At 56.3% G+C, this 24,929-nt stretch overlaps 3 protein-coding genes across 3 annotated transcripts; 2 read left to right on the top strand and 1 right to left on the bottom strand.

The window, feature by feature from the left end:
* Positions 1-238: 238 nt before the first annotated feature.
* On the top strand, positions 239-6,557 carry NT5C3B (5'-nucleotidase, cytosolic IIIB). The gene is made up of 9 exons (XM_058041519.1): positions 239-307; positions 412-510; positions 1,332-1,401; positions 1,968-2,014; positions 2,431-2,516; positions 2,700-2,789; positions 3,756-3,918; positions 5,140-5,340; positions 5,546-6,557. Exons 1-9 carry the CDS (start codon positions 305-307, stop codon positions 5,654-5,656), a joined length of 870 nt encoding a protein of 289 aa, XP_057897502.1. The 5' UTR covers positions 239-304; the 3' UTR covers positions 5,657-6,557.
* Positions 6,558-6,854: 297 nt separating this feature from the next.
* Positions 6,855-16,023, bottom strand: FKBP10 (FKBP prolyl isomerase 10). Its single transcript, XM_058041511.1, has 10 exons — positions 15,803-16,023; positions 14,555-14,700; positions 13,488-13,677; positions 12,518-12,663; positions 12,239-12,428; positions 10,613-10,758; positions 9,830-10,019; positions 8,799-8,941; positions 8,118-8,281; positions 6,855-7,894 (listed from the first exon to the last, which is right to left on the bottom strand). Exons 1-10 carry the CDS (start codon positions 16,021-16,023, stop codon positions 7,709-7,711), a joined length of 1,722 nt encoding a protein of 573 aa, XP_057897494.1. The 3' UTR covers positions 6,855-7,708.
* Positions 16,024-17,727: 1,704 nt separating this feature from the next.
* On the top strand, positions 17,728-22,175 carry P3H4 (prolyl 3-hydroxylase family member 4 (inactive)). The gene is made up of 8 exons (XM_058041515.1): positions 17,728-18,214; positions 19,465-19,614; positions 19,734-19,905; positions 19,979-20,107; positions 21,454-21,599; positions 21,682-21,768; positions 21,883-22,024; positions 22,105-22,175. Exons 1-8 carry the CDS (start codon positions 17,732-17,734, stop codon positions 22,113-22,115), a joined length of 1,320 nt encoding a protein of 439 aa, XP_057897498.1. The 5' UTR covers positions 17,728-17,731; the 3' UTR covers positions 22,116-22,175.
* Positions 22,176-24,929: the final 2,754 nt, after the last annotated feature.

Here is a 24,929-nt window from a genome sequence, read left to right as displayed (position 1 = left end):
TCAGTGCCAGGAGCCCTGAGGGCACGCACGGCGACTTTTCTTTTCATTTTAATTTTTTTTTTAATTTTATTTTTAACATATCTGGCCTGCCCGGCTCGTCGCGGGGGAAACGCAACCGCCGCTCGGAGCCGCAGCGGGGCGGAGCACGGGAGGATTCTCCGGTTCTCCGGCCGCAGCAACCGCGGAACGCTCCCGGAACGCTGCCGGAGCCCCGCCCGGCGCCGCCGGGCCCCGTTCCGGTGCCGGGCCCCGTTCCGGTCCCGCCCCGCGGCTGCGCGGCCCGGAGCGAGCGGAGCCAGCGGCGATGGTGAGAGCGGGGCTGCGGGCCGGGACAGCGGCACCGGAGCGGGGCTCGGTGCCCCCGGAGCTGGGGCAGCCCGGGGCGGCACCGAGCGCGGTCTGTGCCCGCAGGTGCCCGAGCTGGGGAAAGCCACGGTGCGGATCCGGCAGCCCGAGCGAGTGCGGGAGATCATCCAGGCTCTCCGGGAGCAGGGGGCGGCCAAGCTGCAGGTACCGGCCCCGCTGGGCATTGCCCCTGCTCTGTCCTTTGCTCTGCCGCTCCTTCCTCAACCCCCGGCCCCGCTGGGCATTGCCCCTGCTCTGTCCTTTGCTCTGCCGCTCCTTCCTCAACCCCCGGCCCCGCTGGGCACGGCCCCTGCTCTGTCCTTTGCTCAGCCGCTCCTTCCTTGTCCCTTGGCCCCGGCTTCTCCCAGCTCTCGGGGCATCGTCCCTCTCTGTCCTTTGCTCAGCCGCTCCTTCCTTGTCCCCCGGCCCCGCTGGGCATCGCTCCTGCTCTGTCCTTTGCTGCCTTTCCTTATCCCCCGACCCCGGCCCGGCTTCTCCCAGCCCTCGAGGCATCGCCCTTGCTCTGTCCTTTGCTCAGCCGCCTGTTCCTCGTTCCCCGGCCCCGCCGGGCATCGCCCCTCTCTGTCCTTTGCTCAGCCGCCCTTTCCTTGTTCCCCGGTCCCTGCCCGGCTTCTCCCGGCCCCGGGGGCAGCGCCTGCGGCTGGAGAAGGAGAAGCCCCCGAGGAGAGGGAGGGAGGGAGTGAGTTCGGGGCTGGCGGCTCCCTCCGGACGGAGCTTTTGGCTCCCGGTTGTGAAACATGAACTGTCCCCAGCGCCCCGCACCGCCCAGGCGGGGTGAAGCCGCTCTGCCCTCCGGTGCCGATAAGAGCTGCGGGGTTTGGGAGGGTGAGGGCAGCATCTGCCTCTGGATGGTAGGAGTGGCCCCGGGAGGTTGGTGGTGCTGGGTTCTCACGGGTGGCAGCACCTTGGAGCCAGTGCAGAATGCGCTGGGTCATGCGGGGATTTGGTTTTCTCCCCTCTTGCAGGTGATTTCTGACTTTGACATGACGCTGAGCAGGTTTGGTTGCAATGGCAGGCGCTGCCCCACGTCTCACAGTGAGTGGAAGCCGTTGTTTTTATTGTTGCTGGTTCTGTTTGGTTTCTATGCTTGTATTTGACGTGGCTCCTGTCTTCCCCTGTGCCAAGCCTGGCCACTCCATCCTGTCCTCCCCCATACAGGTCTGGGCCTCACTGCCTGGTGCCAGCTGCCCACTGCAGGAGCCAAGAGCCAGCTCCAGGGCTGGTGCCTTCACCCACTGCCCACGGGCACCGAGGCTGCTGCCAGGGGCTCAGAGTGGGAGCCAGGGGCTCAGAGTGGGGGTCAGGGGCTCAGAGTGGCAGCCAGGGGCTCAGAGTGGGAACCAGGGTCTCAGAGTGGGGAACCAGGGGCTCAGAGTGGCAGCCAGGGGCTTAGAGTGGCGGCCAGGGGCTCAGAGTGGGTGTCAGGGGCTCAGAGTAGGAACCAGGGGCTCAGAGTGGCCTTGGCACCCCACAACGAGCCTGTGCTCAGGTCACAGTGTCACCACAGCTTGTATTGGGAAGAGCCAGCACTGAGACACAAGGGGGGTGCTGTCGAAATTCAGTTTATGATTCTGTGCTGCATCATTTCGTTTTCTTTGCAGATATCCTTGATACCAGCCGAGTTATCAGCGAGGATGGCAAGAAGAAGGTGGGTGCTGTGTGTGAGGCTTGGTGGCTGTTGTACCTGTCACTGGGAGGTCACACTGGCTGCTGTGGCAGCTCTCCCACCTGTGGTGGCTGCCAGGATGGAGTGAGAAAGTGTCCAGGCTGCATTTCAGCCAACTGTGACTGGAGAAGTTAAAAAGGGAACTCGAATTTGCATGTGCAGCTGTGTGTTTCAGTTTGATAAGAGGAAGAAGGGGAGGGTTGTTTGTACCTGCAGCATTTGGGGTGAAGTGAGGTGAGGGCCAGCCAGGCTGCTGAGAGTTCCAGGTATGCTCACTGACAAGGTTTTGGGTGTGTTTAGAAGAGCAATGCTTTGGAGGACTGCAGAAATGCTGGTTTTGTTCAGTCTTTCCAGACCTGATGTTCACTTTGTTCTTTTCCCTCTGTGTGACACTGCAGCTGAAGGATCTGCTCCACTATTACTATCCCATAGAAATAGATCCCAACCGGACCCTGGAAGAGAAACGTCCCCTCATGGTGGAGTGGTGAGTGCTGTCTGTGATCTTGACCTTGTCCTGACAACCTCTTGTCCCTGAGGACTTCAGGACATGGGGCTTGAACCATCCCTGGCCTTGGCAGTGATCCCACAAGGTTTAATTGTTGTTTGTGCTGCTGAGGGCCTCTGCCTGGCAGCTCTGTCACTGCTGCCCTTCCCACACCACATCCAGGTGGACCAAGGCCCATGAGCTGCTGGTGCAGCAGAAGATCCACAAAAGTGACATTGCCCAGATCGTCAGAGAGTCAGAAGCAATGCTCAGGTACAGGCTGGGGATGTGATGCTGAGGTTTGGGTACAGGGATGTGATGCTGAGGTGCAGGGTGGGGATGTGATGCTGAGGTTTGGGCACATGGAGATGTGATGGTACAGGTTGGGGGATGTGGGAATCTTGGACATCTTGGCTGCCCACAGCCCTTCTCTCCTGCCCTTGTGGCTTTGCTCACTGCTCTCCAGCCCTGTGAGCAGTGCCAGCCTCCCTTGCTCACTCCCTGAGGCTGAGTTGTGACTCAGAACACCAGACACAGCCTGAGCTCACTGCTGCTCCCTCGCTGCTCTGGAAGCACTGCCCCTCTCTTGGGCCTTGGCAGGGAGCACCTGAGGGGCTGGTGCTGGGCACAGCTCCCCGTTTGCAGGGCAGAGCTGTGTTCTTGGCACTGCAGCTGCCAAGCCTTGTGCAGGCCCTTGGCTCAGCAGCAGATCTCACCCACAGCACAAAAATGTTGTGCTAGAGCTCACTGCTGAAGCTGATCTGGCAGCTGTGGTCCTAAGGCTGGCTCAGGGAGCTGGGCACTGCCAGGTTGCTGCCAGCCTCAGGGAGGAGATGGCTTTTCATGAGCCAGGTTTTACATGGAATTGTGTCCTGGCAGACTGGGGCAGCCACAGGTTGTTCTGCTCATCCTCCCAAGCAGTCTGACCAGTTCACATCTCCTTTCCCATGGGTGTGTGTGGGCAGGCTGTGCCCTGTGCCCCTGCTAGAGCAGCTGGTGTGCCCAGGAGGTGCCAGGCAAAGGGCTGCAGTGCTCCAGGCTCCCACAAACACCCACCCAGCTGCAGCCCCCAGAGCTCTGGGGCTCTGCACAGGGAAGCCACGGGTGTGCTGGTGCCACAGAGAGCTCGTGCTGCCTGCCGAGCTTCCCTGGGTGATTCTGTTTGGGCAGAGGCAGGGCACCAGGTGCCACTCTGTGAGCTGGTAACACAGCCCTGTGCAATGCACCCTGCTGCTCTAGGGATGGCTTCAGGGAGTTCTTTGATCAGCTGCATAAGAACAAGATCCCCCTGTTCATCTTCTCGGCTGGGGTTGGGGATGTCCTGGAGGAGATCATCCGTCAGGCCAACGTCTTCTACCCCAATGTCAACGTGGTGTCCAACTACATGGCCTTCAGTGATGAGGTGAGTCCTTGCTGGCACCTGTGTGCTCAGTGTGTGAGGAGAGTGGAGTGGTGTGGTATTTTCTGGGTCCCCTGTTGGAGGAGGAAATGATGAATTTGACTCCCTGTTCTTAGAAGGCCAAAATATAATATAATATAATATAATATAATATAATATAATATAATATAATATAATATAATATAATATAATATAATATAATATAATATAATATAATATAATATAATATAATATAATATAATATAATATAATATAATATCTATAATATAATATCTATAACATAATATCTATAATATAATATCTATAATATATTATAGACATTATATCTATATCATATATATCATATATATCATATATATCATATATATCATATCATATACACATATATACATTGCATTACATTATATTGTATTATATTATATTACATTACATTACATCACATCACATCACATCACATCACTTTACATTACATTATGTTAATTGCACTATATTACATTATATTTATTATATTTTATTATATTTATTATATTATAATATATTATAATATATTATAATATATTAAATGTTATAATAAATTATATTATAATATTTATAAATTATTTCTATTTTATTATTTTTAGAAATATTTTTATAATTTATATATTATATAAATTATATTTATAAATAATCTATAGATATAATAAATAAATACAATAAATATAAAATAATTTATAAATATTATAAATAATGTAATTTATTTCTATTTTCTAATTATATAAAATATAATTAGAAAATTATATTTTATTATATTTATTATATTTTATTATATTTATTATGCTCTGATAAAAGATATATGGAAATCCATATCTACATCTATACTAAAGAATAGAGAAAGGATACTTACAGAAGGCTCAACAAGATACTAATTAAAAACTTGTGACTCTCTTTTCAGAGTCCAGCACAGCTTGACTGTGGTTGGTCATTAAGTCAAAACAATTCACATGTTGGATAAACAATCTTCAAATCACATTCCAAAGCAGCAAAACACAGGAGAAGCACATGAGATAATATTGTTTTCCTTTTTTTTTTTCTGAGGCTTCTCAGCTTCCCAGGAGAAGAAATCCTGGTGAAGAGATTTTTCAGAAAACATGTCAGTGACAGTGTGGGGCTGGGGCTGAGGACTGGGACATGATTAACAGTGACACCATGGGGTTAAGAGCTGTCTGTCTGTCTGTCTGTGCTCAGGGAGTCCTCACACATTTCAAGGGGCCCCTCATCCACACCTACAACAAGAACAACTCCGTGCTGCAGGGCACAGGGTACTTCCAGCAGCTGAGCACCAGGACCAGCATCATCCTGCTGGGGGACTCCATGGGTGACCTGACCATGGCAGACGGCGTTCCCAGCGTGGAGAACATCCTCAAGATTGGCTTTCTCAATGACAAGGTGGGTGACAGGAGCAGTTTGGTGCTCCTGGGTGCCAGCAGGGAGGGGCGGGGGCTGCCCCAGTGATTTGGGTGTGTGAGAGATTTGTACGAGCTCCCATGGAGTGTACAGAGGGACCTGGGGGTGTCTGCTGTGTCTGGGAAATGCTCAGGGAGGTTATTGACCCCTTTTTGGTGATCCTGACGCTCAGCTGTTGTCCTGGCAGGTGGAAGAGAGGAGGAAGAAGTACCTGGACTCGTATGACATCGTGCTGGAGAGTGATGAGACCCTGGACGTGGTGAACGGGATCCTGCGGTACCTCCTGGCTGAGACATGAGCTGGGGGCTCTGTGCCAGCTCCAGGCACACAGCAGGCACTGGGCAGGGATTGTCCTGCCCAGGACACAGCTGAGGGGCTGCTGGGGCTGCCTGGGCTCCATCCTGACCTCACCAAAGCCCTCGGACAGCCCTGGAGCAGCAGAGGTGAGGTGGAGGAAGCTCCTCCTCTCCCTTTACCCCAGCTCTGCCTGGCCCTGCAGTTCCCCACCCTGACTGACTCTGCCCTGCTCAGGCTTCATCCCACTGGGAATTCACCCCTCCACCTCCTGAGGCCACAACAAACCATTCCATGTTCCAGACAAGAGATGTTCTGCACTGCTCATCCCACCCTCTTGAGGGTGGGATGGAGATAATTTACCATGGGCTGAGGACAGAGCCAGTTCAGATGTGTCACTGTGTTCCTGGCTAAGAAAACAACTTTTTCTCTTTGTCCTGTTCTTTGTGGGCTTCAGAGCTCTGGGGCTGACTCTGGGCTGGTGTGGCCATCACATCACCCAGCCCCACATTCCCCATGTGCACCAGGAGCTCTGTGGCCTCGTATCTCAGCTCATCCATCCTTTTAGCACCAGTACAGCTCTTACTGTGGGAATAAAACCTTTTCCAGCCGTCCCTGAAGGCCCCAGAGCTCAGCTGCTGCTGCTGCCCAAAGCCAGGAGTGGGTTTGTCTGCAGGGATGAGAGGGGTGGGAATGGTAGGGGGGAGAGGCCAATGGCAGAATTTTGAATTTTAAACAATATTTTACCTGACTGTGTTTGTGTAATAAATTTCTGGGCTGATCCTGGGCTCTCAGAGCAGCAATAGGAAAAGAGACCATTTTATTTCTGTGTAACCTCTGGTTATGTGGGACTTTGGGAAGAGCAGATTTGTTCTGTTTTTGGAATAAAAACACAATTGGCTAAAGCTGGGTCACGGCTGGTTTGTAGCCAGCACTGAGGGGCTGGAGCTGCTCTGTTCCCTTGGTTGGCACTGGCAAACTGCTCCTCATCCCCATCCCACCAGAGCCCCTCAACCCTCACTGGGTGCTGAAACCAAACCCCTGTTGGCTTTGGTGGAGGATCCTAGGTGGGAATTTTGGTTTTTCCTGCCAGAGCCAGTGGATGTTGGAGCCTGGAATCCCCCTGGGTGAAGCTGGTCCCTGTGCCTGTACCCCAACACATGGGCAAAGTAACCAAACACACTCAAACTCCTTGGAAACCTGGAGGAATGATTTATTTGGTGAAAGGCAGAGTCTGTTTGAGGGGTTCACTCTGCACTGCTGTGCTCCTGCATTCCTCCTGTCCCTGCCCAGGACAGACTGCAGAGGTTTTGGGAGCTGTGCAGGTCCCAGCAGGAGGACCTGAGCACCGTGGCCTGCATTTGGGCATTGAAATGAAACAGCTCTGATGTGTCTCAGTCCCTGGGGAGGTGGGAGGGTGTGGAGGGGACTGTGCTGCTCCCTGAGGGCTGGGCAATGGGGGCTGTTCCCTTCTCCCAGCTGATGAGGGCTTTGCCAGGCCTCACAGTTGCAGATTTTGGGGACAGCAGATGCCTGCAGAGTTCACCCTGGGAACCTGAGCCCTCTTCAGCCTCGTGTCCCAGGGAGGATGGCAGCAGGGGCAGAGCAGGGAATGGGACGAAACCTTCTCTTCCTTCTCTCTAAAGAATTTTAAGTGTGTATATAAAAAACCCAATCCCCAACCCTAAACTACAGAAAAGTGATGGAATGAGGGGGATCCCCCCCTACAGCACAGCCAGGTGAGGGCCTGGAGCTGGATGTGCACTCACTGGTGGGGGATGAAGGGGCTTAGGGAGGGGACATCTTCTTGTCTGGGTTTATTAGCTGGGGGCTGTGTTTGCCTGCTCAGGAGATACCATCAAAATACCCTCAGTTAAAAAGAGGTGAAAATCAAAACCCAACTCCCTGCAGGTCTGAGAGGGGCAGGGGCAGGTCCCGGGGAGGTGGAAATGAAACCCCAACCCCTGCAGGATGGAGAGGGGCAAATCCCAGGGTGGGAGAGCAGCCATGACATGGCAAGGATGAGTCCTGTCTCCAGAACAGCACGGGCTGCCCCTCAGAGCTCCTCGTGAATCTTCTCCTGGTCTTCATCCGACTTGAGCTTCAGCTCCTCGGGCGTGATCTTCCCGTCCTGGTTGCGGTCCTGGTTCTGGAACATGTCAGCAATGACTTTCTCCGGGTCAGAGCTGGGCATCAGGCGGCCTTTCCCCTCTGCCACCTGGCTCTTGATGAAGGTGGAGAACTGCAGAGGGGAGAGGGAACAGATGATGCTGCTTGGTTCTGCACAGCCCATGCCAAGGACAGGGAGCAGAGGCTGCCCTCGGGGACACTGCCCACACCCAGCAGCAATGGTTTTGACTGGGATCTTCCTCCTGCAGAGCTCTGCAGGCTCCCAAGTGTCCCTCAAGTGCTGCTGCCCAGGGTGGGCTCCCGTGTGCCCCCATTCCCTCCTGCACCCAGCTCACCTCTTCAGCAGGGATCTCCCCGTCCTTGTTGAGGTCCATCTGCTCGTACAGGTTGGCTGGTGGCTCCCCGTGCCAGATGAAGAGGTAGCCCTCGGGAACGCCCTCCTCCATGGAGATCAGCTCCACCTCGAAGCGCAGCACGGCGCTGCCAGGCACGCCCCGGGCTGGAAACACAGCACAGGCAAAGCCCTGAGCCCCACAGCCCCGGCAGGGTGAGGGGTGATGGATGGAGCCCAGCAAGGCTGGGCCACCCAGTTTGCTTTGCCCACATCTCCCCTGTCGCAGACATCTTTTATGGAAAATCCTTTCCTTAGGATTTTTCCTCCTGAGAAAAAGTGAGAAGCTGAGAGACCACAGGAGCAAAACATAAACAATGGTTATCTGCTGCTGTGGAATGCAACAGGTGGATCTTTGATTGGCCCATGTTGGATGTTTGTAATTAATGGCCAATCACAGTCAGCTGGCTCAGACAGAGAGTCCGAGCCACAAACCTTTGTTATCATTCTTTCTTATTCTATTCTTAGCCAGCCTTCTGATGAAATCCTTTCTTCTATTCTTTTAGTATAGTTTTAATATGATATATATCATAAAATAGTAAATCAAGCCTTCTGAAACACGGAGTCAGATCCTCATCTCTTGCCCCATCCTCAGACCCCTGTGAACAGGGTCACACTCCCCTACCTCCGCTCTCCCCGTGGCCCAGGTGTGGGGGCACGATGAGCACCCTCCTCTCCCCTGCACACATGTCCAGCAGGCCACTGTTGAGCCCCTCAATCACCTTGTTGGCCCCCAGAGTCACCTCCTGGGGCTTCTCGTAGTCATGGCTGCAAGAAGCACAGAGGAAACAGGTGAGAAAAGCCCTGAAATCCCAACCCTTCCATCCCAGAATCCCACATCCTCCTCCATCCCGGCGCGCCATGAAGTTCCACCCTCTCCATGCCACAGCCACGTCCATCCCTCTGTGTCCCTTCAACCCTTCTTCTGTCCATCCCTCTGTGTCCCTTGAACCCTTCATCTGTCCATCCCTCTGCATCCCTTGAACCCTTCTGTCCATCCCTCTGTATCCCTTGAACCTTTCTGCTGTCCATCCCTCTGTGTCCCTTGAGCCCTTCTTGTGTCCATCCCTCTGCATCCATTGAACCCTTCTGTCCATCCCTGTGTCCCTTGAACCCTTCTGTCCATCCCTCTGTATCCCTTCAACCCTTCTTCTGTCCATCCCTTTGTGTCCCTTGAGCCCTTCTTGTGTCCATCCCTCTGTGTCCCTTGAACCCTTCTGTCCATCCCTCTGTGTCCCTTCAACCCTTCTTCTGTCCATCCCTCTGTGTCCCTTGAACCCTTCTGTCCATCCCTCTGTGTCCCTTCAACCCTTCTGTCCATCCCTCTGTGTCCCTTCAACCCGTCTTCTGTCCATCCCTCTGCATCCATTGAACCCTTCTGTCCATCCCTCTGTGTCCCTTAAACCCTTCCTGCTATCCATCTCTCTGTGTCCCTTGAGCCTTTCTTCTGTCCATCCCCCTGTGTCGCTTGAACCCTTCTGTCCATCCCTCTGCGTCCCTTGAACCCTCCTTGTGTCCATCCCTGTGTCCCCTGACCCCTCCTGCTGCCCCGTGGTCGATCTGCCTGTCCCAGCTCCCGGTGCCTGTCACCCCCAGCCCAGTGCCAGCCAGGATTTGTCCCCAGCAGTGACAGGGATGCTCGGGGGGGGCACGCACGAGGAGAAGAGCCGGGTGCCATCCAGCAGGGAGCAGTTGTAGTGGTAGCGCACGAAGTCGCGGTGGCGGCTGGTGACATTGCAGCCCTCGGGCCGGAACACGGTCTCGATCTCCACCGGGTCCGCGGGGTTGTGGAAATCGATGATGTGAACGTCAAAGATGAGCACGGCTGAGCCGGGAATTTTATCCCCTGGAAGAGGAGGATGAGGAGAGCAGCTGGAGCCTTTCCCTGCCTCTTCCCACAGACACATTTTATGAAAAATCCTTTTGCTAGGATCTTTTCCCTTGAGAAGCTGAGAGGCCTCAGAAACTAAATGTAAACAATGGTTATCTGCTGCTGTGGAATGCAACAGGTGCATCTTTGATTGGTCCATGTTGGTTGTTTTTAATTAATGGCCAATCACAGTCCGGCTGTCTCAGACTGTCTGGTCAATGACAAGACTTTATTATCATTCCTCTCTATTTCTTCTGATTAAATCCTTTCTTCTATTCTTTTACTATAGTTTTAATATATAATTTTCTTTTAATACAATATATATCATAAAATAATAAATCAGCCTTCTGAAATATGGAGTCAAGATTCTCACCTCTTCCCTCGTCCTGGGACCCCTGTGAACACCGTCACAGCCTTTGATGTGCCCTCAGAGCACACCACAGCCCCCACCTGTCCCTCAGAGCACACCAGAGCCCACAGCTGTCCCTCAGAGCACACCACAGCCCACAGCTGTCCCTCAGAGCACACCAGAGCCCCCACTTGTCCCTCAGAGCCCCCTGCCCGTTTACCTGCGCCGTTCTCCCCGTAAGCCAGGTGTGGGGGGATGACCACTCGCCGGTGCTCCCCAATGCAGACACCCTGCAGGCCCTGATCCATGCCAGGGATGATGTAGCCCTTTCCAATGTAGGTGTTGTAGGTCTGATTGCGGGAGTAACTGCAGCGAGAGAACCCCCAGCACCATCAATCCATCAATGCCCACAGCACCATCAATCCTCAGCCCCTACACCCCAACCCAGCCTCTCCTGCTTGCCCAGGAACCAAACTTTGCTCCAAAAGATGCAACAAATAGATATTGGGGTTTTTTAGCCTATTTCATGTCCATTGTCCCCTTGCTGAGGTTGCTCAGCGTGATAGTCCGAGGCACTCTGCCCATCTTTTATCTTTTTATACTAAAACCTATGTGTACAATATTTACCATAACTTCCCAATACCTATCACCTATGTTAGACAGTGAGCTTCTACTCTAAACCAGTCTAAAAGCGCCAACATCACAGCAGAAGATGGAGGCCAAGAAGAAGAAGGAGAAAGGCAGGATATGCCCAGATTCCTCTATGTTGCCCCCTGAACCCCCATTCTAAAAACAAAAAAAAAAAAAAAATTTTCACCCTGTGATAAATTCACTATCATTCTACTTAAACTTTCATGGCTTGTAATTCTTCATATAAGGTTGGTAATTGTTTTTTTTCCAAGGACTAAATCAAAGGCACAGGGGTCCTGTGCTCTGTGCCAAGGTCTCTGAGCCCCCTGGGCAGGGGCTTGAGTCCTCCAGGGCAGCCAGAGGGATTTCCTGGGTTCTGACATCCCCTTTCCAGCCTTTCCTTGCAGCCAGGAGAGGAAACCAGGGGCTCTCCCTACATGGTCACTTCCTCCCACACCTGGAGCCAAAGATTGTCCCATCCATCCATGAGTGTCCCATCCCACACCTGGAATCAAAGACTGTCCCATCCATGAGTATCCCATCCATGAGTATCCCATCCATGAGTGTCCCACCTATGAGAGTCCCCTCCCTCCCACACCTGGAGTCAAAGATAGTCCCATCCATCCATGAGTGTCCCATCCCACACCTGGAATCAAAGAGTGTCCCATCCATGAGTGTCCCATCCATGAGAGTCCCCTCCCTCCCACACCTGGAGCCAAAGATTGTCCCATCCATGAGTGTCCCATCCATGAGTGTCCCATCCCACACCTGGAGTCAAAGAGTGTCCCATCCATGAGTGTCCCATCCATGAGAGTCCCCTCCCTCCCACACCTGGAGCCAAAGATTGTCCCATCCATGAGTGTCCCATCCATGAGTGTCCCATCCATGACTGTCCCATCCATGACTGTCCCATCCCACACCTGGAGTCAAAGATAGTCCCATCCATCCATGAGTGTCCCCTCCCACACCTGGAGTCAAAGAGTGTCCCATCCATGAGTATCCCATCCATGACTGTCCCATCCATGAGTGTCCCATCCCACACCTGGAGTCAAAGAGTGTCCTATCCATCCATGAGTGTCCCCTCCCTCCCACACCTGGAGTCAAAGAGTGTCCCATCCATGAGTGTCCCACCCATGAGTGTCCCATCCATGAGTGTCCCATCCCACACCTGGAGTCAAAGATAGTCCCATCCATCCATGAAGGTCCCATCCCACACCTGGAGTCAAAGAGGGTCCCATCCATGAGTGTCCCGTTGTAGTGGTAGCGGACAAAGTCCCCGGTCACAGCCCGGCGCTTGCAGGTCTCTGGCACCTCCAGGTGCTCCAGGAAGACGCCATCCTTGGGGTTGTGGAAATCCACCAGCAGCACGCTGAACACCAGCGACGCCTGCGGCGGGATCACCGTCCCTGGGGGATGAAACAGCTCATTCTGAAGGAGGGTCCTGCACCAGGGGGCTCTGCTCAGGGCTGGCAGCACGGGGGGGTGCCTGGCTCACCGTAGCCCTTCTCCCCATAGGCCAGGAACGGGGGGATGATGATGCTCCTCTTCTCCCCAGCGCACATCCCCAGCAGCCCCTGGTCCATGCCCTTGATCAGCCACCCCGTGCCCACGTAGGTGTCATAGGTGCTGCCCTTGCTGTAGCTGGTGGTGGAGAATGAGGATGAGGATGGCTCTGAGGCCACAGCAGCAGCCCCAGGCAGAGCAGTGCTGTGCCAGAGGCTGCTTTGGGGGGTCACAGAGCTGCACCAGCCCTGCTGGAGAGCAGGACGGAGTGAGGCTGCTCCGACTTCTTGGGGAAGATGAAACAGTAAAGCCTTATAAATATGATTGTCTGGCAAAAGATTTTGAGAATATAAAAACTACAAATGATATTGAAATGAAAGCAAGTTTTGAGATACTTTAGTTAATGAACATCTGGAAAACCATGGCTGGCTGAAGGTGAAACAACACCCTCTGCTAGCGGACAGGCCCAAGGGTCAGAGCAGACCCTACAGCTTGGCAGAAGGGGCCCAAAGAGGAGTTTTTAGGGTTTAAAATGTAACACAATATGGTAATGTAATGATTCTTATAGGCTGTATGTAAATGCTATAGGATTTGTATCTTGTACTAGACTGGTTAGTGAGAATTAGAATATTCAACACAGAAGAAGATTTATTGTATTGTAATGGGAACCTCGCTCTCTTACCCTTTTATGCTCTTACAATCTCATGCTCTCCACCCTCTCTTCTCTCAGGCCTGCTCTGAGCTGTGCCTGGCAGCTCCCAGAAGGGCCCCTTTGCAATAAACCCCAAATTCCATTACCTGGCTCCAGAGATCTCTCGTCTCCATCTGTCCCAACCGTCCTACCCCCTGCACTCCTACACCCTTGTGTGCCCAGGCTGCTGTGCCTGGGTCCCAGCCACCCCTAATGGCCCAGTGTCAGGCAGTGGGTGCCCTGAGGCCAGGGGACATCCCAGTGTCCCTACCTGGAGTCAAAGGGGGTCCCATCCAGCAGGGTGCCATTGTAGTGGTACCGCACGAAGTCCGAGTTCTCCACGGTGCGGTTGCAGCGCTCGGGTTTGGACAGGGTGGTGATCTGCAGCTTGTCATTCTTGTTCCAGATGTCCAGCATGACCACGTCGAAGTACAGGGTGGCATCTGGGGGGATCAGCCCCGCTAAAGGGGCAGCAGCAAGGACAGAGCACCTTGAGTAGGGCCAACACTGAGCCCAGGCCAGCCATGGGCTCTGCCCCCAAAGCCTCCCCTGAAGCCACTGCTGGAGACCCAGCACAGCCCAGCTGGGGCAGGACCCTGCATTCCCAGGATGTCACTGACATATTTCCTGGAAAAATCCCTTCACCAGGATTTCTTCTCCTGGGAATCTACAAAGCCTCAGAGAAAAGGGAAAACAATATTATCCCATTTGCTTCTCCTGTGTTTTGCTGCTTTGGAATGTGGTTTGGAGATTGTTTATCCAACATGTGAATTGTTTTGACTTAATGACCAACCACAGTCAAGCTGTGTCAGGACTCTGAAAAGAGAGTCACGAGTTTTTAATTAATATCTTGTTAATCCCTCTGTCTGTATCCTTTCTCTATTATTTTACATAGTATAATATAGTATAATGGAATGGAATGGAATGGAATGGAATGGAATGGAATGGAATGGAATATAATGGAATGGAATATAATATAATGCAATATAATGGAATGGAATATAATATAATGCAATATAATATAATATAACGTTATGTAATGTAATATATATGATATAATATATATGATACAATATATGGTATAATATGATATAATATATATCACATCACATCACATCATACCATATCATAATAAATTGACCTTCTAAGAACATGGAGTCAGATCCATCATTTCCTTCCTGCCGTGGGAAACACCACACCGGGGAAGCCTCACTTCAGCACCACTCTCTGGCCATGGAGCCACCCTAACTCGGGCCCCATCTCCCAGGGGACCTCTGGAGCCCTGTCCTTGCCCCTGGGGGCTTTTCTCCCCGAGCCCCCCGTGCCAGGGCCCCTTACCCACGCCGATGCTGCCGTAGCCCAGGTGGGGTGGCACGATGAGGTGGCGCCGCTCGTTGACGCACATGCCCTGCAGCCCCCGGTCCATGCCCGTGATCAGCCGCCCGACGCCCACCACGCCGGCCACCGTGGCCCCTCTGTCGTAGCTGGGGCAAAGGGACAGAGCCATCAGAGCTGAGAAAAGGGATGGAGCTCCCAAAGCTGCCAGGGCGGGTCTCACATCACTGTCTGTGTGGCAGGCAGGGCCCGTAGATCAGAAATGTGGATGCTGGAGGGCTCAATCCCATGCTGCTGGTCAGGATTTCAGCCCCAGAAGCCATCCAGACGCTCCCCAGATCTCACCCACTGAGCTGGGCTGGAGGCTGGCAGCTCTGCTGCTTCCAAATCATTTTGTACCTGGCACATCAGAGCTTTACACAGTGATGAGGAAAGATGACGTCCCGGCCTCATTTTAAACTGCAAATTTGTTTTTATTTTTAAGCTTTAAAATACTCCAAGAAACTACTGGGGCAGCAGATGTCCTCCTGACAGAGAATTCTGTTTAGCAGTGAGGCTCCCACTGCAGTTAATTTGTTCCCCATTGATGCTCACAAGAAAGATAAGACATATCAAACTGCGTCTTATCACATCAAACTGTGAACCCCTTTTGCTTTCCAGAGCTCCAAAACAACACCTGCCTGGGAAATTTTGATTGCTATGTGGCTTCAGTTATTCCTGTGTGCCCAGTGCTCCTTCCTGCACATGGTGCTGCAAACCAGGGGCTGCCCCAGCCCCGATTCCCAGCCAGCACGAGCAGAGCAGGGGGCCAAGGAGCTCTGAGGCCAGCAGAGCAAAGCCTCCGCTATAATGAAGGGTTTTGCTGCTGCCACGTCTCAAAGTGCTCCGAGCATTTCCCTGCCTGTGCAGCACATGCACATACGTGTTCCTGCGTGCACAGCGTGCCAATTAGGGCCAAATTAGCACAGCTCTGTGGATTGAGGGGGCGCAGGCTCCCCGAAGGGCTGGGAGCTCCCATGGGATCAGTTTGGGGGCCGCAGCCTGGGCTGGGGATCGCTTCAGTGTGCCGGCTCCTGAGTTACCCCATCACCCACCAAAACCCCTCCTCGGTTCCAAGCCGGGCGTTGTCTCTGCGCTGGGGCTGGGGGAGGCATGCGGGGTCTCCAGGCTGCCTGCCCAGCCCGGAACGCGGGCTGGGGGCTGGGGGAGGCATGCAGGGTCCCGCAGCTGCCCCCCGCATGCAGCCGATACCTGGAGTCAAACTTTTTGCCATCTTTAAAGGTCCCATTGTAGTGGTAGCGAATGAAATCCCCCATCTGCGCCTCCCGCAGGCAGATTTTGGGGATATAGTATCTGTCTATCACCACGTCTTCCAAAGGGCCGGGGTCGCCCAGCGCCGGGGCGCCCAGGACGGCCAGGAGGAGGAGGAGGAGGAGGAGGAGGCAGCAGCGGCTGCCCGGGGCCATGGCCATGGCGCTGGGGCTCAGGCGGCGGAAGGGAAGGGAGGGAGGAGGGCGGGGGGTTCAGGACGCCCCTTTCTCTTTCCCGTGCCTTCCCCTCCGCCCGCCCAGCCCAGCCCAGCCCGGCCCGCCTGGAATTTCTGTAGACGTGTCCGGGCCCCGCCGCGCTCCCCCCGCCGCGCCGGGAGCTGACACCGCGGCACGGAGCGATCCACGCCGGAGGGGTCATTCTGTTCCCCTCTTTTCTTTTTCCTCTTCGGTTTTCCCCCCCTTCTTTATTTATTTCTCTTCTTACCCCTTTTCCTCTTTTTTTACTTTTCTATTTCTTTTCCTCCTCCCTCTCATTATTTCGTTATTTACTCTCTCTCTTTTTTTTTTCTTCCTTTTTTCCTTTCCTCCTCTGTGCGGCTGCAGGCCCAGCCCGGCCCTGCCCGTCCCGGCCCCAGGCCCTAGCGCTGCAGTGCCTCCTCCTCCTCTTCTTCCTCCTCCTCCTCTTCTTCCTCCTGCCCATGCCAGCTCATTGCACCCGGCCCAAGATGCTGCTGCTCAGTCCCAGCAGCTCGGGAGAGTAAATAAAAGGAATTAAGTGTTTTAATAGCGAGGCTGCTGCTGGCAGAGCCTTTACTCAAAAATATGAAATTCTCCCAGGAGTCCTTCCCAGACAAACCGAGCCTCAAACTGTCACAGAGGTGTTACCCACACATCCCTGCTCCCCCAAATCCATCGGTGAAACAGGTCCTGTGGCAAGAGTCTTTGGTGAGTGCCAGGTGGGGAATGCAACAGGCTGTGAACCCAAACGCAAATCCCAGCCCAGCCCCTCTGAATCTCAGTGCTACCAGTGAGAGAAACAGCTCCAGCCAAGCACCATCAGCTCGCCCAGCCCAGCCCCAGGGGGATTTGCAGCCCCCCAGCCACCCCACACCGGGGGGAGCACCCTCAGCACGGCTCGGAGCAGCCTGGGGGGACACGAGCGAGTGCTGACAGGGCTGGTGGCACCACGGCCGCACCCTCTGCTCCGCAGCGAGAAACCTCAGCGCTGTCCTGGCTGCTGCCCCGCGCTGTGACATCGCTCAGTGCCACCGTCCAGCCGGCGACAAAGCGCTGGGTTTGGGCCGGGGCCACTGCGGCCGTGCCGAGGCCTGGCACGGGCCAGCTCTGGGGCCGGGATCTGGCACGGCACAGGGCGTGTGGCCTCGGGCTTGGCACGGGCCGGCGGCGGGGACACCTCTGGCCACCGCCGGCCTGGAGAGCCTGCCCGCGCATGGCGCTGCTCTGCGCATCCCCCGCGCATCTCCTGCGCAGCCCTCGCGGGGCCGGTGGAGCCGCACTAAGACCCTGCGCGCCCGCCACGCACCGCCCATCCCCGCTGCTGCCCGCCCCCTGCGCGGGGCCCGGCGTGGAGCGTGGAGCGCTGCGCGGACAGTGCGCGGGGCGGTGCGCGGACAGTGCGCGGGGCGGTGCGCGGGGCGGTGCGCGGACGGTGCGCGGGCGGTGCGCGGGGCTGTGCGCGGGGCGGTGCGCGGGGCGGTGCGCGGGGCGGTGCGCGGGCGGTGCGCGGGGTGGTGCGCGGACAGTGCGCAGGCGGTGCGCGGGGCGGTGCGTGGAGCGCTGTGCGGTACGGTGCGCGGAGTGGCGGTGCGGTGCGCGGTGCGCAGGGCAGTGCGCGGGTAGTGCGCGGGCGCTGCGCGGGGCGGTGCGCGGGCAGTGCGCGGCAGCAGGGATGGGCGGCGCGGTGCCGGTAGCGGTGCCGGTAGCGCGGGCACTGCCGGTGTTGCTGCTGGCGGCCGGGCTGTGCGCGGCGCAGTACGAGCAGTACAGCGTGCGCGGCTTCCCCGCGGCCGCGCTGGAGCCGCTGCAGAGCGCCTACGAGCGGGCGCTGGAGCAGTACGCGGACGCGCAGTGGGCGGAGAGCGCTCGGGGGCTGGAGGCCAGCCTGCGGCTGCACCGGCTGCTGCGGGACAGCGAGGCGCATTGCCACCGCCGCTGCGCCGGGGAGCCCCCTCCTGCCGGGGAGGGCCCGGCCGGGGAGCGGGAGTGGGAGCGGGAGCTGCGGCTCTTCGGGCGGCTGCTGCTCCGGGCCGGCTGCCTGCGCGCCTGCAAGCGGGAGCTGCCCGTGTTCCAGCTGCGCTACCCGCCGGCGCAGACCCTGCGCGACTTCCAGCGCCGCCAGCCCTACCAGTACCTGCACTACGCGCTCTTCAAGGTGAGGCGGCGCAAATGGACGGGGGAAGGGGTGGGGGAGTCCTGCTCCTCTGTCCTGCGCCGCTGATCTTTCCACTCCGTGATGCCCCCCTGATTGGGCACACCCCTTCCCGGGTCTCATCCTGTACCTCCTCTTTGACACCCCCATTCTGCATCCTCATCCTGTGCCCTCCATCCTACACTGTCAGCCTCTGATCTGCCCAGCCTGAACCCCACTCCCGTCTATCTGTGCCCCACTCCATCCTGCACCCTGCTGTCAGGTGCTTCCCTTTTCCTTCCCTCCCCATCTGGCATCCCCCAGCAGCTCCTCCATGCTGCCCCTGAGCCGTGGGGGACACGTCAGCATCATCTGGGACACATCAGGCAGGACGACTGGGGGGCCCCTGTGTCCCACCTTGTGTTGCCCTGGTGGCCCAAGGTCTCCCTGGACAGGCAGAGAGCACTCAGGGGCTGCCCCAGCCTGAGGGGCCTGGGCTGGAGGGTGCAGTGCCTCTGAGTGTGGTGGGACACGTGTCTGGATGCTCCATAAGAAAGAAGGAGTTGCTCAGCTTCACAGTGCAGACGTGGAGGGAGGTTTTGGGGAGGGAGGTTTCATCAGGCACCCCCCTCAGGTGGCCAAGTGCTGGCCAGAGTGGCTCTGGCAGGGCACAGTGCTCTGGTCCCTGGCACCTTCCACTGCTGGTGCTGTTTTAGCACTCAGCACTGCAGCCCCACTCACCTGGCAGTGGTGAGGGACTGCCTGGCTTCATCCTTAATGCCTTTTCCTCTTGCTGCTCTGGCCCAAACCCATTTCATGGATGGATTGTTCAAAACACCCTCCCTCCCTGCTCCTCTGAGCTGCAACCTGAGCCCATAAAGCAGCAGGGGCAGCAGCCAGGTCTGATGGCAGTGCTGGAGAGGGGTGGAGGTGTGGGTCAAACCCACAGCACTTGGATCTTCCTCACACCACGAGGATCCTCCTCACACCACTGGATCACTCCTGGCTGGATATGGGAGCCCATGGGAGGCTGAGCTGCCCCTGTGCCCAAAATGGGCACAGCCAGGATGTGGGCATGGCTGGAGTTACGTGCTCCCAGATCCTGTCTGTTCATCCCTGCAGTGGATGATTGTGCACTGTGGGTTCAGGGGTGCTCCCCACAAGGGTCACCCCTCTGTCCTGCAGCCCAGGGCTCTGGCTGGGTGCTGAGGTCCCCTTGGCTGCACTCTGGGTTCAGGCTGCCCTCCAGAAGGTCTCTGCACCTCCCTCCACAGTCAAACAAGATCGAGAAGGCCGTGTCTGCTGCCCACACCTTCCTGCAGAAGAACCCCAAGCATGAGATGACCTTGAGGTACCTGAACTACTACAGGACCATGCTGGATGTGGATGAATACCTGGTGGACCTGGAAGCTCAGCCCTATGAGGTGAGGAGGGGAGGGGGCTGGGGCAGGGCTCAGAGGGGCTCCCCAGGGCTCCAAGCCCGCCTGGTGATGCCAAGCCCCGAGGGGAGCAGCTCTCCCTCACCGAGCTGGGGTCCTTGCAGCCGATATTCGTGCGGGCAGTGAAGCTGTACAACAGTGGGGATTTCAGGAGCAGTGCAGCCGACATGGAGCAGGCTCTGGCCGAGTACTACAAGGCCTACGAGGATTGTCTGGCCGGCTGTGAGGGCGCCTACGAGCTCCAGGAGTTCAAGGATTTCTACCCTGCCATCGCAGGTAGTGGGGGGGCTGGGGGATGGCAGATTTGGGGAGATAATCAGGGGGTGTAACACCCAGCATCTCCCCCCAGACCACTTTGTGAGCGTGCTGCAGTGCAAGGTGGACTGCGAGACCGAGCTCACCCCCAACGTGGGCGGCTACTTCGTGGAGAAATTCGTGGCCACCATGTACCACTACCTGCAATTCGCTTACTACAAGCGTGAGTGCCGCTGGGAGCGGGGCTGTGCTGTGTGCCCTGTCAGGGGTGTCCCCCCATGTCAGCTTGTTGGAATTAAATACCAATATAGCCAGATGGAACATGCCTGGGCTCATCTGGCCCTTGCTGCTTGACCAGAGCCAGCAGCTGTGGTGGTTTCACCTCAGAGACACCTTTGGCTGGCTGGATGCTGCAGCAAAAGTGAGGGTGCCACCTCAGGGGTCTCTTCCCTGACTGATCCATCCCCATGATGGAGCTGCCCCACGTTGGGCGCCAGTATATTGGAATTAAATGACAATATAGCCAGATGGAACATGCCTGGGCTCATCTGGCCCTTGCTGCTTGACCAGAGCCGGCAGCTGTGGTGGTTTCACCTCAGAGACAATTTTGGCTGGCTGGATGCTGCAGCAAAAGTGAGGGTGCCACCTCAGGGGTCTCTTCCCTGGCTGATCCATCCCCAGGATGGAGCTGCCCCACGTTGGGCACCAATATATTGGGATTAAATACCAATATAGCTGGATGGAACATGCCTGGGCTCGTCTGGCCCTTGCTGCTTGACCAGAGCCGGCAGCTGTGGTGGTTTCACCTCAGAGACACTTTTGGCTGGCTGGATGCTGCAGCAAAAGTGAGGGTGCCACCTCAGGGGTCTCTTCCCTGGCTGATCCATCCCCAGGATGGAGCTGGCCCACGTTGGGCACCAATATATTGGAATTAAATACCAATATATAAATACCAATACCAATACTATATATTGGTATTTAATTCCAATATTGGAATTGGCCCTTGCTGCTTGACCAAGGGCAGCAGCTGTGGTGGTTTCACCTCAGAGACACCTTTGGCTGGCTGGATGCCGCAGCTGGGCAACTGGGACAAGTCCAGGCATGCAGGAGCTCAGGTTTACCTCTGGTGGAAAGGCTTCAAGGCAAGGTGAAGGAAAAGGAGTCAGGTTTTGCTGGAGGATTTCGATCCAGAGCTTTATTCCTGGCCCTCAGGCCTCTGAATGCAGCACCAGCTCCAACAGAACTCCCTGACCCCGTGGTTGCTGTTCCTTTTAACCCCAGGGAGAGGGGCAGGGAAGGGGTAGGGATCCCACCAACCAGGTAAGGGAGGGTAAGTCTCAGGGGACAAATGACTCCTGGATGGCCCAATGTCCCCAGGGCTGAGAGGCATCTTTTGAACTTCACCAATCAAACAATGCCCTTTCTGGACTGCCAAGATTGACGGACATCACTCAGCAGGGGCAAGGGAGGGGAAGGGAGAGGGTATTGGCACACCTGGGGAAAGAACCAGGATGGCTGTGACAGGCTGTTCCATCACGCCCCAACATCAGCCGGCTCTGCTCCCCGCAGTGAACGACGTGCAGGACGCGGTGCGCAGCGTCTCCAGCTACATGCTCTTCGACCCGGGGGACACGGTGATGCAGCAGAACCTGGTCTACTACCGCTTCCACCGCGAGCGCTGGCGCCTGCGCGAGGAAGACTTCGAGCCACGGCCGGTGAGGACCCCCCCAGCCCCCCGTGCTGTGCCCTGCGTGCCCAGGGAGGGTCTGACCCAGCTCCTCTCCCCTGCGTGCCCAGGAAGCCGTGAGGTACCACAACCAGACGGCGGCTCAGAAGAAGATGCTGGAGTTCGCCCGGCAGTACCTGCAGGATGATGATGATGAGGTACCTGGTGTGGGGTGCAGGCTGGTGGGGGTGGGGGTGGGACCCCCCCAAAGCAGCTCTGGAGCAGACTGCAGGTGAGGATGCCGAGCTCCTCTGCCTCCTCCTGTGCTGCAGATGGAGGTGGATGGTGCTGAGGGGCCCGAGGTGCTGGAGCTGCCCTCTGATGGCGAGTTCGAGGGTGAAGGTGACTACGAGGAGGGATTCTTCTCAGAGTGGTGGCAGGAGCCCAAGACCAAAGGAGACAAAGATGACCAAGGTCTGGGGGTCATGCTATAGGGCGGGGGGAGGGGTCTGCTGTCCACACCCCTGGTGCCACCAAACTCTCCTTGTTTGCAGAGATCCTATGATGAGCCAGGTCAAGGGGGAGCCAGCACCAGCTGAGCTGGAGGGTGGTGGCTCTGCGATGCCATCTTGGGGACATCGGGCTCCTCCCAGCCACCGGTAAAACTCAGACTCGTGGGGAGGGGCCAGTCCTGCCCAGCATCCTGCAGCAGGGCTGCCTTTGCCACCGGGATGTCTGCTGGCACAGCCCAGTTCCCATCAGAGGAACAGCAGCAGCCCTGAAGGTCCCACCCTGCCCAGGAGCCTGGGCCACCCCTGTCCCCAGTGCCCCAGGAGCCCTGGCCAGCAGTGATGCCCCACAGCATGGGGATGGATTTCTGTGTCCCTCAGCTGCTGCCCAGGAGCTGTGGATGATGCACCAGGATCCACCCCTGTGTTGTCCTCAGGGGTTTGGGGGCTACCCCTACTCTGGGAGCAATGCACAATGCTGCTGGAGCTGCTCCTGCCCCTTCCTGAGGCTCCTGCTCCTGTTCCTCCTGCCTCCCAGGCAATCTGCCAGCTCCCCTTGGACTCCTCACTGGTGCTACAGGGGGCTCCTGGTGTGTCACCTCCCTGTGTCACCTCCCTGTGTCACCTCCCTGTGTCACCTCCCCGTGTCACCTCCCCGTGTCACCTCCCCGTGTCACCACAGGGTGAGGCTGTGGCACCCATGCCCTGCCTGTGCCTTGAATTTTTGCCACAGCAGCCCTCTCTAGCCTTAAGCTCCGTTAATTTAAGATTTCCCCTCTTGCACAGTTGCTCTTTTTATATATTTACTGGTGCTGAACTTTTAATAAAACCCAGACTGGTCTTTTCAAGGCTGCCTCCACCTTCCGTTTGCTGGGATCCAGGAGCTCAGGGTAGGAAAAGCTCTGCTGTGGGAGAGGAAGGGATGAGTTCAGGCCTGGATGTCCCCACAGATGACCTGGGGGAACTTGTGGGGACCCACAGAGGCCATGACAGCAGCCAGGCTCCTGTGGGGCTCTGGGTTCCATGAGGGGCACCCCAAAAGGGATCCATGACCATTGAGGCTGTCAGGTGAGATAGGAGGGAGCTGCAGGGGGCTGGAGGCAGGTCCTACCCCATGTGGGTCTTTGGGGTGTGATATCCATGAGTGATGGTTGTTTTGGGGTGTGATATCCATGAATGATGGTTGTTTTGGGGTGTGATATCCATGAATGATGGTTGTTTTGGGGTGTGATGTCCATGAGTGATGGCTGTTTTGGGGTGTGATATCCATGAATGTTTTGTTTTGGTGTTTTGGTTGTTTTGGGGTGTGATATCCACGAGCTGATGGTTGTTTTGGGGTGTGATATCCATGAGTGATGGTTGTTTTGGGGTGTGATATCCATGAATGTTTTGTTTTGGTGTTTTGGTTGTTTTGGGGTGTGATATCCATGAGCTGATGGTTGTTTTGGGGTGTGATGTCCATGAGTGATGGTTGTTTTGGGGTGTGATATCCATGAGCTGATGGTTGTTTTGGGGTGTATATCCATGAACTGATGGTTGTTTTGGGGTGTGATATCCATGAGTGATGGGTGTTTTGGGGTGTGATATCCATGAGCTGATGGTTGTTTTGGGGTGTGATGTCCATGAGTGATGGGTGTTTTGGGGTGTGATGTCCATGAGTGATGGCTGTTTTGGAGTGTGATGTCCATGAGTGATGGCTGTTTTGGGGTGTGATATCCATGAGTGATGGGTGTTTTGGGGTGTGATATCCATGAGCTGATGGTTGTTTTGGGGTGTGATGTCCATGAGTGATGGTTGTTGGGGTGTGATATCCATGACTGATGGCTGTTTTGGGGTCCAACCCTGTGATCCTGCTCCTTGGGGATGCTCCTGGATCAGAGGGTGCAGCCTGCATCCCCTGATGGAGGTGGGGTGGCAGGGTGGGGTGCCCTCCTGTGTTTTGGGGCGTCTCTGTTGGTGCCCACAAACCCGTGCCAGCCCTGGGCACGAGGCACAGGGCATTGTGGCTGCTCACTCCTCCCTGCCCTGTTCCCTCCCGCTCCGCATGGAAATTGGCTACGAGGACTGAAACTGAGAGGCTGAATCACGGCGTTGGCCCCGGGGGAGGGAAGGGATGGGAATGGAAGGAAGAGGGTGGCAAGAGGCTGCCAGCACCCCACCCTGCCCTGCTGGAACCCCTGCTCACCGCGGCTTTTGCAGCTCTGGCAGGGGCTGAGCCCCCAGACCCGCGGGCAGAGCTCGGGGCTGGGGGAGGCAGCGCTGGCAGGGGGCACCCGCTGCACCCTGCGCAGGGACAGGGCTGTGCTGTCACCTGGGAGGAGCTGCCTTTGTCACCGATGGGTCACAGCCGCCTCGGAGGGCAGTGCCAGCCCGTGGGGTGTGGCTGGAGGCACAAGCAGAGGACGAGCGGGAGCACAGCCCAGGGGACAATGACCTGTGGATCTTCCCAACAGCTGGGCGAGGGTGGCACCGTGCCCACGGGGCCTCCGCCCTGCTCTGACGCACTCCTGGGCACCGTGTCCCCTCCCAGCCGCGGCTCCTCCCTCCCGCTGATCCCCGGGCACCAGGCAGAGCCGTGGGGTGCCCGGGCTCCCTGTCCCGCTGCCACCTGCAGCCGCTGGATGTGCATCCATCACCCCTGGCAGTGCCAGGCGGGAGCAGCAGCTCTGGGAGCGGCGGTGTGACCTGGCAGTGGCGGTGACCTGAGCATGGCCACCATCCTGTCCCTCATGGCCACCGTCCTGTCCCCCATGGCCACCGTCCTGTCCCCCATTGTCACCGTCCTGTCCCCCATGGCCACTGTCCTGTCCCTCATGACCACTGTCCTGTCCCCCATTGTCACCATCCTGTCCCCCATTGTCACTGTCCTG

Source organism: Melospiza georgiana, chromosome 28 (assembly GCF_028018845.1).
Source record: "Melospiza georgiana isolate bMelGeo1 chromosome 28, bMelGeo1.pri, whole genome shotgun sequence".
In the NCBI taxonomy this organism is placed as follows: Eukaryota; Metazoa; Chordata; class Aves; order Passeriformes; family Passerellidae; genus Melospiza; species Melospiza georgiana.
The sequence above is the reverse complement of the archived record's forward strand: the minus strand, read 5'-3'. Positions and strand labels throughout refer to the sequence as shown.